Source organism: Talpa occidentalis, unplaced genomic scaffold (genome assembly GCF_014898055.3).
Source record: "Talpa occidentalis isolate TD23 unplaced genomic scaffold, MPIMG_talOcc4v2.1, whole genome shotgun sequence".
Classification (NCBI taxonomy): Eukaryota; Metazoa; Chordata; class Mammalia; order Eulipotyphla; family Talpidae; genus Talpa; species Talpa occidentalis.
The window spans coordinates 32,079,563-32,097,923 of NW_026555331.1; the positions used below are offsets into that span (position 1 = coordinate 32,079,563).

At 35.5% G+C, this 18,361-nt stretch overlaps 1 protein-coding gene across 5 annotated transcripts in view; it reads left to right on the plus strand.

Annotated features, from left to right (window-relative positions):
• STK3 (serine/threonine kinase 3) overlaps positions 1-18,361 on the plus strand; it is a 230,261-nt gene that overhangs the window by 50,041 nt on the left and 161,859 nt on the right. For all 5 annotated transcript variants that reach the window (XM_037503491.2, XM_054692085.1, XM_054692086.1 and 2 more), the window contains exons 5-6: positions 4,518-4,682; positions 5,146-5,313. In XM_037503491.2, the coding sequence (XP_037359388.1) occupies positions 4,518-4,682; positions 5,146-5,313 (333 nt within the window). The remainder of the gene's footprint in view (positions 1-4,517; positions 4,683-5,145; positions 5,314-18,361) is intronic.

Below are 18,361 nucleotides of genomic sequence, written 5' to 3' on the forward strand. Positions count from 1 at the left end.
TTGTTTGAGCTACTTTACAATATTACAAACTTATAGTAATATGTAGTTTGTGTGGAGTCATAGAGTTGGAATGAACCTTTGAAATCATCTACCAAAGCCAGAGAGTTCATGAATATCAGAGAGTATAATCTCTCTGGCACATCTTTTAGGTGACTGTGTGGGTTTGTCTTTGGCAGATGCCTTAAAACAAGGCAATCAGACAGATCCTGAGCCTTTGAAATGTAGTAGGTCTGTTCAGTCCTGACCTTCCTCTGATATAGCTCTGAAATATAGGACATATAGGAGCAGAGATACAAAGCCACGAGTTAATGAAGGATAAGTTACTGTTATTGGAAATAATGTAATTTTAACAGGATAAAAACTGAAGTCTAGGTAAGTGAAAAAGTCATCAGTGTATGCAATTAAAAATGACACATTTAATGAACTGTTCCTGCATTTCTTTCCCTTTTTATTTTTTTTGTTTTAATATTTTATTTTATATAATTCTTACATCATTTTTCATTTTTGCACAATGTATGCATTTTCATTTTTGTTATATTCCCCATACAATTGCACCCCCCTTATTTTGACCCTAATCCTTCCTCTCCCTGCACCCCGCCTCCCCTAGTAGTGTGTCTCTGGTTTATAGTTGCTTGTTGATTTTGATTTTTTCTTTATTAAACTTAGTCTTTTTCCTGGTCCCTTATTTAGGTTTTCTAAATTCTTGCTATAAGTGAGACCATCCATATTTTTCTTTTCTTTCTGGCTTATTTTGCTGAGTATGATTCCTTCCAGCTCCATCCATGTTGCTGCAAATTGCATGAATTTATCTTTTTTGGTTGCTGAGTAATATTCCATTGTGTATATATACCACATCTTCTTTATCCAGTCAGCTATTTTTAGGCATTTGGGTGGTTTCCATAGCTTAGCTATTGTAAATAGTGCTGCTATATAACATAGGGGTGCAGGTGCCCTTTGGAATTAATGTTTCTGTGTCCTTTGGGTAAATACCTAGGAGTGGAATTGCTGGATCATATGGAAGCTCTATCTTTAGTAGGTTTAGGAATCTCCACACAGTTCTCCATAGTGTTTGCATCAGTTTGCACTCCAGCCAGCAGTGCAGGAGAGCTCCTTTTTCTCCGCATCCTCGCCAACATTTGTTGTTGCTAGTTTTTTTAATATGTGCCATTCTCACTGGTGTAAGATGGTATCTCATTGTAGTTTTGATTTGCACTTCCCTGATTTTAAGTGATGTTGAACATTTTTTCATATGCCCATTGGCCATTTGCTTTTCCTCTTTGGAGAAGTTTCTTTTCAGCTCTTCTGCCCATTTTTTGACTGGATTATTTTCTTTGTTTTTGTTGAGTCTCATCAGCTCTTTGTAGATTTTTGTGATCAGTCCTTTATCATTGGTGTTGTGTGCAAAAATTTTCTCCCAGTCGGTGAGATTTCTCTTTGTTTTGGTTATTGTCACTTTTTTTTTTAAAGATTTATTTATTTATTTATTTATTCAAGCACTGGGTACAGTCGGAAGCGCGGGAGGGCGAGAGAATTCACCAGAGCCAGAGCTGGGAGCAGAGCAGGCAGAAGGACCAAAGTACACTGCTGAGGGGAGCAGCGGGCGGCAGGAGAGGTCTGTGCGCCATGTGGGACCCTCCTCCGGTGGCTGGGGAGCAGCCGGGGATTGAACCTGCGCCGCAGAGGTCGCAGGCAGCTTCACAACCCAGCGCTCAACCGCTGCGCCACCGGGGAGGCCCTGGTTATTGTCACTTTTGCTGTGCAGAAGCTCTTTAATTTGATATAGTCCCAGCTGTTTATCTTTGCCTTTACTGTCACTGCTTTGGGTGATGTGTCTGTAAAGATGTTTTTGAGGTACATGTCAGATAGTGTTTTGCCTACATTTCCTTCTATGTAGTTTATGGTTTCAGGCCTTATATCTAGTTCTTTAATCCATTTTGAGTTGGTTTTTGTGTATGATGTAAGGTAGTAGTCAAGCTTCATTCTTTTGCATGTAGCAACCCAGTTTTCACAGAACCATTTATTGAACAGACTTTCTTTGCTCCAGTGCATATTCTTTGCTCCTTTGTCAAAGATGAGTTGACCGTAAATCTGTGGGTTTATTTCTGAATTTTCTATTTGGTTCCATTGGTCCATGTGTCTGTTTTTGTTCCAATACCATGCAGTTTTGATTATTATGACTTTGTAGTATAGTTTGAAATCTGGAAGTGTGATGCCTCCATTCCCTTCTTTTTTTTCCATGGTCCTGCATTTTTAACACCCCAAATCCATTCATTTCTGTATAGGCGGGGGGTTTGGGGAGAGGGAAGAAAATCCAGGCACATGCAACAGGGCCACCACCTTGCACACCTTCTAAAGTGATGTGACACTGTAGAACACTTCTGCCTCCTGCTCCCCCTGTTTGGCTGTAAACCACTAATTTGGATAGATTGGAAACATCAGATATGGTATCTCCTTTATTTGGTAAATATGTCTGTACCCATTTATTCATTATTTATGAGTGCTAATTGTATGCCTGTCATGCTTCCAACATCACAGGTACATCTGTGAATAAAACAAAGGTCCCTGCCCTCCTGGAACCTCTCTTGCACAGTATTGTCCAATAGATACATTAGGTGAGGCACATATTTAAGTACCAACTCTCAATTCTTTTGAATGTATGCCTAGGAGTGAATTACCTAATTATGTGATTATTCTGTGTTTAACTTTTTTTCCCCTTTAACTTTTTGAGGAGTTAAATATTGTTTTCCACAGTCACTGTTTATTTTACGCTTCCTCCAGCAATGTTCAGAGTTTTAGTTGCTTTGTGTTCTTTCCAACACTTCTTTTTTATTTTTTCATAATAACCACTTTAGTGGTGTGAAGTGATTCTGCAGTGTGGCTTGGTATGCATTCCCTATTGACTTAACAGTGCTGTGGTGAACATTTCTCTTCATGAGTTGTCATTTATATTTCTTCTTTGCAGGAATCTCTTTTCAAGTTCCTTACCTATGTTTAAATTAGATTGGATTGTCTTTTTGTTGAGTTGAAGGAGCTCCATATATATTCTGGATATTTGGCCTTAATTAGATGTATGATTCACATATATTTTCTCCCATTCTGTGTGGGTTTTCTTTTCACTGTCTTAATAATGTCCTTTAGTGCACAAAAGTTTGTAATTTTGATGAAGTTAACTTTTTCTCTAGTTGCTTGTACCTTTAATGTATGGGCACACATCACTTAACAATGGGGATATGTTCTGAGAAATGTATTGTTAGGTGATTTTATCATGTGTGAACTATTTAGAGTATAATTAAACAAACCTAGGTGTTACAGCACACCTAGGGTATATGGTGTATCCTACTGAGGGCCACTGTTGTGTATGTAATCGTCACTGACAAAAATGTTAAGCAGTGCATGACTATATTTAAAGATCTCTTTCCAAATCCAAGGTTATATTTTCTCATAAGTCTCTTTAGTTTTTAACTCATATTTAGGTTGTTGATCCATTTTGAGTAAATCTTAATATATGCTGTGAGATAGGTTAAGTTCATTTTTTTGCATGTAAATATCTAGTAGCTCTGCATCACTACTTAGAATTCTTCCTTTTCTTCTCCTCTCCTCCTCGGTCTTTTTTCTCCTAACTCTTCCTCTCTGTCCTTCCCCTGACAGCCTTTGTTTGTGTTTCCATCTTCTTAGTCATTCTGACTTTATAATTTTTGAGTTTTCATTGAGGTATGGGTCAGCAATCCAGGTCTTGGGTGGGAATCACCTGGGAGGAAGCAGGAGCAGTAGTACTTGTGTAAGTGCTTCTTGCAGGAAATTCTTGCAGCACCCCTTGTTTTGTTTCCTTTGTGTAAAACTGTTGGTTTTAATTTTCATCAGCAATTGGAGGCAGCACAATTAAGAGTTTACTTTTTTATATGCTTTGCCACCTCAGTGTTAGGTATGGAAATTGTGGCTTATTAGGGTCACTTTATATGGGGTATGATGTGCTTTAGGAAGGACATTGATATTTTTAAAGAAAGAAAAAATTTAATGATGACATTTTCTTTCATAAGTAAAGTGCGATAAAGCATATTTGTGGGGGGAAAAAGAGTTTCTTGGTTCTTTACCTGTTAGTCTTTTCTTTGAGCTTTAGTAGTCACTAGAAAGATGTGCTTGTTAGATTTCTTGGAAGAGTTTATCTAACATGGTATTTCAATCTAGTCTTTAAAGTATTTCTTTCCAAGACATATATTGGATGGTGCCACTTCTATGTGGAATATAGAGAAAGAAACCAAAGGGTCTGATAGAACCAAAACAATAACAAACCGCAAACCCTAGAAATAGGATGGTAGAATTGAGGCTACACAGGGGGTGATAAAAAGGGGAGAGCAGAGTAGGGAAGGGGCATGATGGACTATGGTAGAGGACTAAGAGTGTCTTCATGTTGGGATGTGATAATATACACTTGAAATGTATGATCCTATACCTCTAAATCACCTATAGCTTTGTGTCAATTATTACCTAAATAAAAAAGAAAAAATATTTCTTTTCAGCTGACAGAAGATGAAATTGCAACTATTCTGAAATCAACTTTGAAAGGACTAGAATACTTACACTTTATGAGAAAAATACACAGAGATATAAAAGCTGGAAATATTCTCCTCAATACAGAAGGACATGCAAAATTGGCAGATTTTGGAGTGGCTGGTCAGTTAACAGTAAGTACAATAAATTTGGAATCACTTTGGGTTTATATGTCTTTGGGAAGAATCAAGTAACTTTATTGTTCTTGGAGAGATGGAGCCATAATTTTGAGTATTTATTATTTTTATTTAAAATGTAAGAGACAATGATTAAATCTGAAAATATGTTTTATCAAAATGCTTAAATGTTCTAAAAGGAAAGCTATATTGACTAAATTTTGTAGCCTTTATTATTATAGTACTGCCTATAATGATTGTCTTTAATCAAGGTAGTTGATAAAGTAAATTGTGAACTCTTGACTATTTCATAATTCAGAATTCTTAAATATGTCATAACTAGTTGAAATTTTGAGAAAATAGTGAATTTTAGATATACTCTGAAGTATTTGAGACTTTAACAAAGTAGTTTAGAGTATGTTGACAAACAGATTTCTTTAAATTTTTGTGTATTTATAGCTTTCTATTTATGTTTTTACAGGATACCATGGCAAAACGCAATACTGTGATAGGAACTCCATTTTGGATGGCTCCTGAGGTAATTCAAGAAATTGGCTATAACTGTGTGGCAGACATATGGTCCCTTGGCATTACTTCTATAGAAATGGCCGAAGGAAAACCTCCCTATGCTGATATACATCCAATGCGGGTAAGAAAATGATAGCTTGCTAAAAGTATGATGTTGTGTTATAGTTTTGTCATGTGAATGTAAGTAAATATAAATTAAATAAATTCACTTGAATTTAGGTTCTGTGCAAAAAATAATAAAATTATCTTTTAAAGATTCATCACTGTTAACTTTTCCTCCCTTATTCCCAACCTTAATTGGAAGGAAAAGAAGTATATATTTCTTTGTGCTTTCCTCCTTCAAAAACATACCTAAAAAATTTGCCCATGCTTTCAATAAAAGAAAAGGTCAGTAAATCTACATTCTTCTTTCAGTTCATTATTTTCTCAATGTGGCAGGGGAGGCATTGGAAAAAATTGATTCTTCCCACCCTGCAAATTCTGCTTTCCCATGTTTATGTTTCTCCCCCTTTTTTTCTCTGGTCTGAGACTAATATTTAAAAATTCCTCATTTCTAATACTGCTGTGTACCTGTACGTGAACTACTGTTATTTCTTTAGTTAGTGCTTAGTGAGAAAATTGAATTCCTTTTTTGAACATAAATATACACTTTCTTTGAACTCCTTTTTCAGGATAATTTTTGAGTTTGAAGTATTAACAGACCTCAAATATTCAACTGTAATTGCTTGTGCTTTAGATTTTGTGTTGATACAGATTTTAGGCTTATTAATATGCAAATCTCAGTTCATCTTAGATAAGTAAATTTATCTCTGTAAATTTATTGCCCTCTAGTGGCTGTAGCTACCTCAAGAAGTAAAGGATCTAGGAATAGAAGGGAGAAGACAGAGAAAGGAAGAGAAAGCAAGAGTGTCTATATGTGTAGAGAAGATGTCAGAGTGACTAGAGATATGTGTGAAGTAGATGGGAGGGAAAAAATGCTGCATTTTAGATCTGAAGAAGAATACATTGAAATGATATATGGTATTACAAAACTACTGTGGACAGAATTTTAATAATATAGGTAATAGTGTATTATATGGGAAATATTAAAAAAATTTGCCAGATACTTAAAGAGATCTCTTTGAGTAGTGCAGTTACATATACAGATATGTATCATCTTCCCTGTGCATTTCAATTCCTTTTGCTAAAGTGAGCACTAAAGATGACGTAAATTGTTTGAAAATAATAAGGTAAGCTTAAATCAGCAACACATTCTTATTTCGTCTTTGATTGTTAGTTACCTGTGGTACTTATAGTTCAGATGTATTTAGGGTCATCCTCAAACTTTAAGTATTTGAGTTTAAGTTAGCAAGGGTAATTCACTTGTCCAAGGCAACCTAGCTAAGTGCTAGAGCTGAGATTTAAACTAGGACTTAGATTATTATTGTTCTGCTTTCTCCTTGTATAAATCTTATTTTTCCAACCTAACAGTTTAACATATTAAATTTGACCTTGAAGTAGCCCCTTTAGCAAATAATGAATTGTGATATGTGACCCTTGCCTTCCACGATCTTCAGGATCTTAAAATATCACTTAACAGTTTGAATGAACAGATTCATAGCAGTAAAAATATACTTGAATATAGTGTTCTCTTTAAAATTTATTTTCTTTTTATCTACCTACTACCAATCTACCCATCTAACCAGCCAGCCATGCCAGTCAACAGACTTTCTAGGGCACTTATTGCTACCAGTTTAAATCCTATCTATTTTTCAAGTCCCAGCTCAGATTTTATTGCTCTATAGAGCTTTCTTTTAAGTCATCAACTAAGTATATTTCTCTTTTCCCCCCTAAAATTTGGATGTAGGCAATTCTTGACTTTACAATTCTGCAGACAGTTTATTCAGTGTTGTCTGATACATTTCAAAATGTAGTATGTTTTTTTTTTTTAAAGATTTATTTATGCATACAAGAACTGGGGTACAGGCCAGAGATGCAGGGGGTGGGGGGGGTGAGAGTATTCGCCAGAGACAGAGTGGGGAACAGAAAAGGCAGACTGACCGAAATACACTGCTGAGGGGAGCAGCAGGAGAGACAGGAGAGGTCTGCTTCACCATATGGGTTGCTCCCTGGCCGGCCGGGGATCGAACTCATGTTGCAGAGGCTGCGTATTGCTTCACCGTGCGGTGCTTAACCCCTTGAGCCACCAGGGAGGCCCTCAAAATATAGTATGGTTTTAAGTTGTTATTTAGATTACTATGTTATCATTATTTAACCTTGCTCATGTTTGTAAATGGCCTTATAAATTAGACTATAAGTGTTGGGAAACCGTCAAGATCATGTGGCAGATATATTTTCTAAAATTTGAATTTCCCTTGAAAGCTCAAATTTTATTGTAGGTAACAAATAGAGTTCCTTGAGATAACATATTCACTTAGTTTGTTTTTGAGAAAACATCTGTCAAATAACCAACTCTGAAAATCTGTAGCTTTTCTGTTATTTTTTCACATAAAAGTGGAATTCCTTGAAACAAAAAAGTTCCAGCTTCTTATCTTGCAATTCAGTCATACAAATACTTGTCCTCTAGTCAGTGTTCTTTTGTATGCAAGGCAAGTACTGTATGAATGTTTCCCTTTTAGTTACACAGATTATTAAAAAGATAAATATTCAAAAGTGAAACTTTAATGACATTTCTTCTGTTTTATTTATCAAAGTTTAGAACAGTTTGGTGGGGGATGAGATGAGAAGACAAAAGAAAAAGTATTTTAAGAGAGAAAAAAGATTGGGTGGCGCAGCGGTTGAGCGCTGGGCTGCGAGGCTGCCCGCAGCCTCTGCAGTGCCAGTTCGTTCCCCGGCCGCTGGCAAGGGTCCCACAAAAAAAAATAAATAAATAAATAAAAAAGAGAGAGAAGAAAGATTATTTAGTACCCAGCAAAAGTTGGGAAGTGAGGGATGGAAATGTCATCAGTCCTTGTTTGTAGACATTCTTTTAGAAAGCTCAGTGGTGGAATAGATTATATTATGGCCTTGATTCAATTTTGAATTTTGGTGAATGGGTGTCTTGCAGGTATGTTACAGGGATTCAGAAACTTTACTTCATTTATTAATGTTCAATCGTTTTTGTAAGGGTTTTACTTAGTTGAATTGTCTGCTGTGTAAATGTCCAATATTTGTCTGTCATTCTGACTTATTTTACTACATATAATTCCTTTGAACCCCTTTCATTTTGTTGTGAATGGCAAACATTTCACCTTTCTTTATGGTTGAATAGTATTCCTTTAGTATGGATATACCACATTTTCTTGGTCTAGTGTTCTGTTGGGCATTTAGACTGCTTCCATGTCCTATTTATTGTACACAGTGATATAATAAATGTTGTAGCATATAGTTTTTTGAGTTGATGGTTTCATGTTCTTTGGACTGATACCCAGGAATTGTATTTTCATTTAGTTTTTTAAAGGTAAATCTAGATTGCTTTCTAAGATGTCTGCACCAGTGTGCATATCCACCAACAGTGTTTTGGAGTTCTTTCTTTGCATCCTCTCCAGCGCTTGTTGATGGTCTAATATCGATTTGTTCCATTCTCACAGGTGTGAGATGTTGTATGGTTTTAACCTAAGCACCTCCGTTATTAGATGAGCTGGTGAACGTTTTTCCTTGTGTTTATTAGCCTTCTCAATATGATTAAATTGGAAAGTACCAAACTTTGTTACTTCTTTAATCATTACTGAAAGAGAATATTTTTGGAATACAGATGTTTTAAGGAGGACTTTCCTAGTAAATAGAGTTTTAAAAAAAGACTGGATTTATTTGATGGGAAGGGATAAACAAAATTTGTTAATTTTAATAGCTCTGTTTTTTTTTTTTAAAGAGAAACAGTATGCAAACCAAGTCTTTGCTGTTGTAGGTAGTAATAATTATCTGTCTAGAAAAGAGCAACAATAAAGTATTCATTAAAACATAGATTTGAAAACGGCAGAGGAATGAAATGTGCTTATAAATTTTTATCTAGCTGTTAGCTTAAATTTAATGAGTAATGGCAAGTGGAAGTAAATCTGCTCAAAATGTTAATTTGAACAAATTTTGTGAAAACCCACTGTATTTTAAGAAAAATACAAAGCCGGGCCTCCCCTGTGGCACAGCGGTTGAGTGCTGGGTTGCGAGGCTGCCCGCAGCCTCTGCAGCACCAGTTCGATCTCTGGCCGCAGGGCAAGGGTCCCACATGGCACGCAGACCTCTCCTGCCACCCGCTGTTCCCCTCAGCAGTGTACTTCGTCAGTCTTCCTTTTCTGCTCCCTGCTCTGGCTCTGGTGAATTCTCTTACCCTCCCACGCTTCTGACTATACCCAGTGCTTATATAAATAAATATTAAAAAAAAAAATACAAAGCCACTGAGTTTATTTTGCTCAATTAAGAAATAAAGGATTAGGGCCTCCCCGGTGGCGCAGCAGTTGAGCACTGTGTTGCAAAGCTGCCCTCAGCCTCTGCAGCGCAGGTTCGATCCCTGGCTGCTGGGCGAGGGTTCCACATGGCGCGTAGACCTCTCCTGCAGTCTGCTGCTCCTCAGCAGTGTACTTCAGTCCTGCCTGTTCTGCTACCCGCTCTGGCTCTGGTGAATTCTCTCACCCTCCCGCGCTTCTAACTGTACCCAGTGCTTGTATAAATAGATAAATAAATCTTAAAAAAAAAAGAAATAAAGGATTAAACATTTTAATTTTGAGTTCAGTAAACCACATATTTCTGTGGAGATCAGCCTTCTGTGTTTTTCAATCCTTTAGGAAATATTTTTTAAAAAATCAGGAAATGAGTGAATAATTTCATTTTCCTAAAAATTCATCACTGCCTTACCCATCCTCCAAATCCAAGTGCTTCATTCTGGTAATATTACCAAGACCATATTAATTTTTTTGAACAGTTTTGCTTTACAAGTTTTTGCATTTAGTTATCCTTTACTCAGCATGGTGAAAATGGTAAGGAAAGAACTGTTCAGTTAGCCTAAGGAGAGCAGTGATGATTTTTTGACATTAAATAAATGAAAGGAAATAAAAATAAAACTAAGATTTTACTTCTATACAATATAATACTGAGTGTTTATTACCTTTTTAAAAGTAAGATGTACATATATTGTAGTACATTTTGGGAAGATTTCCATCAACTGTGATTTAAGAAGACAATTGGAGATGTTTAATTGGCAATTTTGAGGACATTCCTCTTTTATAAAGCTTGACAGTCCCTGTTTAAGAGTAAATTAGAAGTTATTTTATATCAATAAAAGGTCTTTATGCGTGTGTAGATACTGCAACACGGATAAGTTACTTTTGATGGATGATGTTATCTTCTTTCTTGAAGAAACTTTTTCCTTAACTTTACTATTTTTTCAACTGGGCCTCTCTACTCTCCCCCTGACCCATATTTGAGAAAAATAGTATTTTAATAAATCCAATAAATACCCCAGTATATGTAAGTTTAAAACAGACATTAGGAGGAAAAGATTCACTCTTTGTGGAGCTTGTTAAACAATAAAAATCACTCACAGTTGCTTTGTTCCATTTTAAATCACATGGGCACTGATCTTTTCATAACTAAATATAGTCCTAATTCAACTCAATTTCTTGGGGAAAAAAATGAGGACAAAGAAATTGTAGTAATGTCATCTAAGGAGTGAAAACTGATTAAATGATTTTTTTCTTTCGTATTTTTTTTTTTTAAAGATTTATTTTATTTATGAAAGAGCTGGGTATAGGCCAGAGTCGTGAGAAGGTGAGAGGATTCACCAGAGACAGAGCTGGGAGCAGAATAGACAGACAGACCAAAAGTACTGCTGAGGGGAGCAGTGGGCGAGACAGGAGAGGTCTGCCCTGTCATGTGGGTAATTCCTTGGCCAGCTGGGAATTGAACTGGCACTGCAGAGGCTGCGGACAGCTTCACAGCGCTGCGCTCAACCCACTGCGCTACTGGGGAGGCCCCAATTTCCTTCGTATTTTTAAAAATAAATTGGTTTACAATGCTGTATATGATTCAGAAATATATAATCACACCTCATGTGTATGTTATAGTGCCGTACCTACCACCAAGGCACCCATATCTTCCACCACCATCCATTGAACCCTCTCTCCACTTTTTCTCCTCTCTTCGGCCTCAGTTTTACAATAAAATTTCTAGGGTTTTTTATTGATTTGATTTTCTCTGATTCTTTGTTTTGTTTCTTTGTATTCTACATATAAGCAAAACCATCAGATATTTGTTTTCCTCTTTCTTGTTTATTTTGCTTGGCACAGTCCCCTCCAGTTCTAGCATTGTTGTCACAAATTGCAGGAGTTCTCTTTTTTAAATAGCTAAATAGTAGTCCTTTTGATATCTATATCTATATATCTTTATCTGTATATTTATACCTATATAGCTATCTGACACCTTCTTAATCTACTCATCTGGAATAATAAACATTGCTTCCAGAATTTGGCTTTTGTAAATAGTGCTACAATGAGCATAGAAGTGCCTATCTTGGGCCTCCCCCGGTGGTGCAGCGGTTGAGCGCTGGGCTGTGAAGCTGCCCGCATCCTCTGCAGCACTGGTTCAATCCCCGGCCACCAGCGAGGGTCCCATATGGCACAACAGACCTCTCCTGCCACCTGCTGCTCCTCTCAGCAGTGTATTTCAACAGTCTGCCGGTTCTGCTCCCGGCTCTGGCTCTGGCTCTGGTGAATTCTCTCACCCTCCCGTGCTTCTGACTGTACCCAGTGCTTGTATAAATAAATAAATAAATAAATAAATAAATAAATAAATAAATAAATCTTTAAAAAAAAAAAAAAAGAAGTGCCTATCTCTTCAAATTAGTGTTTTTGCATTCTCTGTGTAGATAGCTAGGAGTGGAATTGCTGGATCATATGGTAGATCTATTTTTAATATTTTGAGTAGCCTCCAAACTGTTTTCCATGGGGACTGGACTAGTCTACAGTCCCACCAACGGGCATAGCCATGTTATCAGTAATAAAAAATTTAATTAGTAAATTAAAATATTTGTAATCAGTAGTAATGACAAATGGAAGAAATGCATATGTTAATATGGAGGCAGGGAAGTTGTTCATTGCACAGTTGGAGAGTATATCTGCTATTGTACATTGATTATTTTGCATCAGAGAAATTAAATGTCATCTAAGTATGGATATTGGATTTTTGAAGACAAGTACCCTGGAATTTTTCTCTGTATTCTTTTATTTCTGTTTCTATATCCTTCTACAAATATTTAGTGCATGTTTATCATGTACCAGTTGGACTTGAGGTTGTCATGATAAATAGAATAGCCATGTTTCCTGTTCCTTTGGATTTCCAGTTCAGTGTAACTAGAATCTAATGTTAGATTTGTTTAGCTTTGTCTCTCTGTGTGTGTGTGTGTGTGTGTATAGATATATTCCATTGTTTAAAATATAAGAGCTACTTTGTAACAACTTTTACTCATTAATATGTATGTTACAAATTATATAAGATCATATGCCTGTAGTTGTAAATTTTATTATTTTGTCATTGTATTCACTTGTTTTTCTCCTTTGAACTTATCCTCCTCTTCCCTTTTCCCCCTCTTCTTCCCACTTCTACCTTTACTTCCTTTGACTCTTCTGTCTCACAGTGCTTATTCCAAATGCTTATACTCTTTCCTCCCCACCTTTACTTTTCTTTCCCTTTGCTTTTCTCTGTTTTTATATTTCCTATCTTCCCTATCTTTCCCTCCCTTTGTTTTTTTTTTTTTTGTATTTACTTTAGGTGATAACCTTGTTATCATACTTTCTGATCAAAAAACAGATTACATTCTGTTAATCATACTTTCAGATCAAAAAATAGCTAAGGATCTAGAGGAATGGGGCAGATTTGGTCATTGGGGAATTTCAATGCTATTTCCAGGACATACGGTTTTTCACTCTGTTTGAAAGCTAAAGTGCTTCTACTCTGTGGTCCTACTACATAGGGGAGTACCAGGGATCCCAGCTCCTAAATTGGTGATTAAGGTTTATTACTGTGACAGTTTCAACCTCTTCTGTCCAGTTGGAGTTATTATTCTTGAAGAGATGAACATGTAAGGCGAACGCAATAAACATCTCATCTTCTCTTGGTTGAGTCTGCTGGCTTCACCCCTGAGGGTTTCACAGGGAAGACAAATTCCCACCGTTAATTTATATTCAAACCTTGCTGTTCATGGTGCCAAGTGCTCTGTAAACATGATTAGTTTGATAACTATTGAGGAAGCAATCATCATTTTCCTACTGACATATAAATTACATGAATATGAATTGTAGTTTTGGAGCAGTTTCCATTAAGTACTGCTTAGAGTAAGAATTATTGAGAAAGAATTGCATTATAACCCATCTTTTAAAGATTTTAACCCGGATACTGACAGAGACAGTTTTACTCTGTATTTGCCTGGGAGCATTTAAAGGAGACAGTTTAAATTGGTTTATTAATAATTGAAAATGGCACTTTATTTTAGACTTTTTTGACTGTGATCCACAGTTGAAATGCATCACAGTGTGATCCATTGTGTATGTGCATATGCATGCACACAGGCATACATACACACATGTACATAAATACCTGAAACAAAAACACAGAAATGTACTTTGATTTCTGTTCTATCACAGTTACGTCTCATCTTTTCTTTCTTTCATAAAAAATAAGCGGTAGTCCAAATTCATTAAATTGATTTTCTGATCAGTGTAGGTGTGTAACTTGCATTTGTAGAGCAAAAATCATTGAACTAGTCTTTGGAAATCTGAATTCCTCCAATGTCATAATGCTTTGTTGTTGACAGATAGTAGTAGTATGATTTGGTGTTTGAGAATTTCTGCATCCTGAAACGATTTTTTGTTATCTGTCAGTTAGTTGTAGTGAACTCTCTGTTTTTTTCAGAGTTGTTGTGAAATCAGATAATATAAATGACCAATACATCTAAAATATTAAATACTGTTGAAATATTTGATAGCACTGTTAAGTTACTTTGTGAGCCTCACATTGAGACTATAAATTAGTTCAAGTTCTTGTAGAGGGTACCTATTTAATAGTATGTACCATTGTCACTTATGGAGATTTTGGCTGTAGAAAGGATCAGGCAGAAGCTTCATTATCACCTGACTTTGTTTTAGAGTATCCAGTATGGTTGGAGAAAGTGGAACCTTATACAGTATCCAAAGGAATTTATTGCCAACTAGGGGAATTTGCTGAAAGCTTGTAAGCCCTTGCTCATGGCTACTGAGATGACTTCTGTACCTTCTGCTGTAAACAATATGGAAATAATGAACTCCTGAGAGCAAAAATACATTTGGACTTTGTCTTTTCTGACTTAAGGTCAGACCATGTGATATACAGATATTTTTTACTTCATTTTCACACATACTAGCCCAGCAAGTTGGAAACCATGATTTTCATGAGAGTAGAATATGCTTTTTTGGGGGCAGAGCATTCAGTTATTAGGCTTCCTGAAATTGCACATAAATATTAGTGTCTGTGCTGATGGGCATTTTTCTTGGGAGAGAGTTCATGATTTTCATCAAATGAAAAAAAAGGGTTCTTTAAAACAATGATTTCTGACCCCAAAAGATTGAAAATGGTGCCTCTAAATATCACTGACCCTCAGGAGTTTCTTGTTATATTGTATGTTCAGGATATGGTTTTGTTTACTATTTACTCTTTCACAGCATATTACTGGTCTGTGTTTAGTCTGGAAATTTATATATATATTATGTATATATCATCTATGATCCATACCACCCATCACCACTTTTTAACTTCTGGGAAGGTTAGTTTTAAGTATGTCTAGTTATTGTCAGAAGTTCCTCCTGCGACCGATTAAAAAAAGTTTTCTTCCTCTGAATTCTCTAATTGTCCATTCTATGACTTACTTTCTTTTATAGCACCATTTATTTCGATGGCAAATGTTCAGATCAACCTGCATCTAAGGGGTAATAGTGCATCGGAGGAGGTATGGTTCTGTGCCTCTGATTCATATAAAGTATTCTGTGACTTTCTTATGGCACTTAACTTACTACATACTATCATAATTATTATGTAGTTGCCTTATTTCCCCTACAAGATAAAAAATTAAATGCAAGTGTTTCATCTTTGTGTGTTAGCCTAGCAGAGTGACTTACTTAAGAGAGCTAATAAATATTTTTGTAGAATATGTGCTAGATTTCCTATATCAAAGATACTTCTGTGGTATTATATTGAAATCTGGCAAGCTCATATTCTTCTTTCTTAAAATAATAAATGTTGTACTTAGAATAAGAGTCAGTGAAATAAACTAAAAAAAAAAAAAGAAAGTAAATGCTAATGAAATGCAAGTTGAAAGACCTATCATCACTTGGCTTGACTTTCAAACTTTAGTAAGAACAGTTTATTTAAAATTTAAATTTTAAATTGACACAATTCATCCAGTTTTTTGTGTTACTTTAGATCCTTTTTCCTTGTTGTGGACATCAGAAAGAGTAGGAGTACCTTAGCTTTGGCCTCTGGACAGTAGCTTTGGGTTACTGGAGATGTGCGTCTTAAAAGCAATTGTGTATGTTTACTCTATTGATCATATTAAGTTTTGCTTTTAAATCAGATGTAGGGACCGTTTAGGCTAGAAACCTATGCCAGCATTTATTTTAGAAAACATAAATATCTAGGTTTGTGTGTGGTAGAATGTTGGGAGGTAGCTCAGGGAAGGTATTGCATAATTTCAAGGGATTAACACTTAAAAGTTCATAATATTTTTGGAGAAAATTTTATCTCTAGCAAATTGGAGTTTTGAAATTATGGCTCGAGAAGCATTTAAAAAAGTGAAGGTAAATAAGATACACCTAATTTAAAAAATGTGTATTTTAGTTAAATTCCCATAGAACAGAATTTTTCATCTGTCCTAGAAGTCTATACTAATTACAGATTAATTATTTGCTTATGTTAACTTAGTTTTCAGTATAACTTTTTCATAAATAGAATCATCTTCATTACATCTGGGAATCATTTAAATAACATAATTACATGTAGTTGTGTTGTATAATGAAAGGTAAGGACTAAATGATCAGAGGTGACTATAAGCACTACAGTAAGTGACTTACAAACTGAAGGTCACCATTTTAATTGGAAGGTTTGTGAATCTCTTAAATTCTGTAATCAAATGAATAGTATCAAAGGAAGAAGTAATTTAACATAACAATTGTGGCTTTACACTGAACATATGTTCCTGTTAATAAGTTGCATTATGGTCTTTAAGGACTTGTATGTAGTTAGTACATTTTGGTTCATTTGATACCCACAGTTTTTCTTAATTTTTATTAGTGAGTTGTTACAGTGGTTAACAAGAAATACACAGATTTAAGTTGCAATAGTTTTCCCAGGGTTATATGATCTAACTTCACAAGCTTCTTGGACATATGTAGATGCTTTTCTATTTTGCTTTAGTTATGACATACAATTGATATAGGCAAGCATGAAAGCTTGGGCAAATTTTCATTGCTTTTTCTGGATCTTGCTCAGGTTCTGTGGTATTTATGTAAAGCACAATTTTGTTACTTGGGAATGCATGTTGAAATTATCATGTGCACTATTTTGCTGTAGGCCCGTTGGCACTGCCACAAAGGTAATCCACTGCCAGTAGGCCATTTCCTTGTCGGCTGCATTTACAATTTAATAGAAATATTACATGACTTTTTAAACAAGTGTTTTGGCAGGGAGGAAATGGCAGATTCCATACAAACAAGCATAGCTTCCTTTCCTTAACCACACTCCAGCTACTCAAGAAATTGTACTTGGTTTCAAGTTTGGGGGATTTAAGGGTATGATGGGAACTCAGGTTGAAATAGGAATGACATTGATATTTACTATAAAGTAGTTATGTATTTTTAAGTGCTGGATTTTATTATCATATAGTTTCAGTGAGTGACAACCAATGTATTTCTGAATTAAGGCTGAAGTTAATTTTATGCAGTTCACCTGGCTGGGAATATCTGGTTGTGACTAGATGAAAAGGTCAGGAACACTTGATAGCCTTTGTAAGAATTGCTTTTTACAGATTTTTTTTTATTGTTCTGCCTTTAAAGTATAAGTTGGACCTGCATGACGTTTGCCTAAGCCTTCTTTTATATCAGCTATGATTGTATCTTGAGGATGAGTCACTTTGGGAGTTAAAAAGTATCAGAAGAAAATTTGATAGACTTATTATTAAGTGTTGACATAAAAAACACAATATATTCCAAGCACATCTTTTGACCAATCTGGTTTTGGTTTTTATTATGTATCTCAAAAATGAAAGATCACATTTATAAGTTTTTAATTTGAATTCTACTCCATCCTATTCATCTTACTTTATTTAGTTCTCTAGACCTTAAATCATTTGTAGATTTTTATAAAATCCTCACCTCTTTAATTCTAAAGTGTCTTATTCTTTTGAAAATTGTCTCTAGGGGAAAAATTGTGCTTTACTTACCAGTCTTTGTTGTGGTCACATTGTACTTTCTAGAATATAATTCTGGTTTTTTCTTCTATAAGGAAAGAACAGTTTATAGTTAAGTCTTTCCCATTCTTTTCTTATTGCTTCTGACTTCTTAGCCAACTTACCTGGCAGCTGCAGTAAGTTATGCTGCTGTGGTGTGGTAGAGACTGGCATTGGGTGTGTTCTTATAGCCATCACAGCATTGGCTTTTGTTATTTTCCATGTTTCAGTTTGTTGGTAATGGACATATGGACATCATATGTTCCACAGAGTACTGTACGAAGCCAATTTGAACTGTTTCCATTTGCCTCAAGTCCAATCATGATATTTATTTTTCCATGGCACTTACCCAGATTATCCATACCTCCTGCTTAGCTTGTGTCACTGCCACCATGGACTGTATTTCTTCTGATTGCCTCCATTTTTTCACAATATCTAATTGCCTATTACCCCTTAGTTTTCTTTGTACAGCATTGATTGATGTTTATAAAATATCCCAAGATATTTTAGATAACAGATACTCAGGTGCATAGTAGTACAATATTCAGCTTGCTTTTTGTTTATACATAAGGAAACTTTTATATACAGCCTCATAGAGTGGAATTGAGTATTCTAGTGGAAAACTTAGAAGAGTTGCAGTATGTTTTAGACAATATTGCTTGCTTTTTAGAGTAAAAAATAATAGCAGTGTGATCTTAGAGATCCTTTGAAATATCAAATGAGATCATGA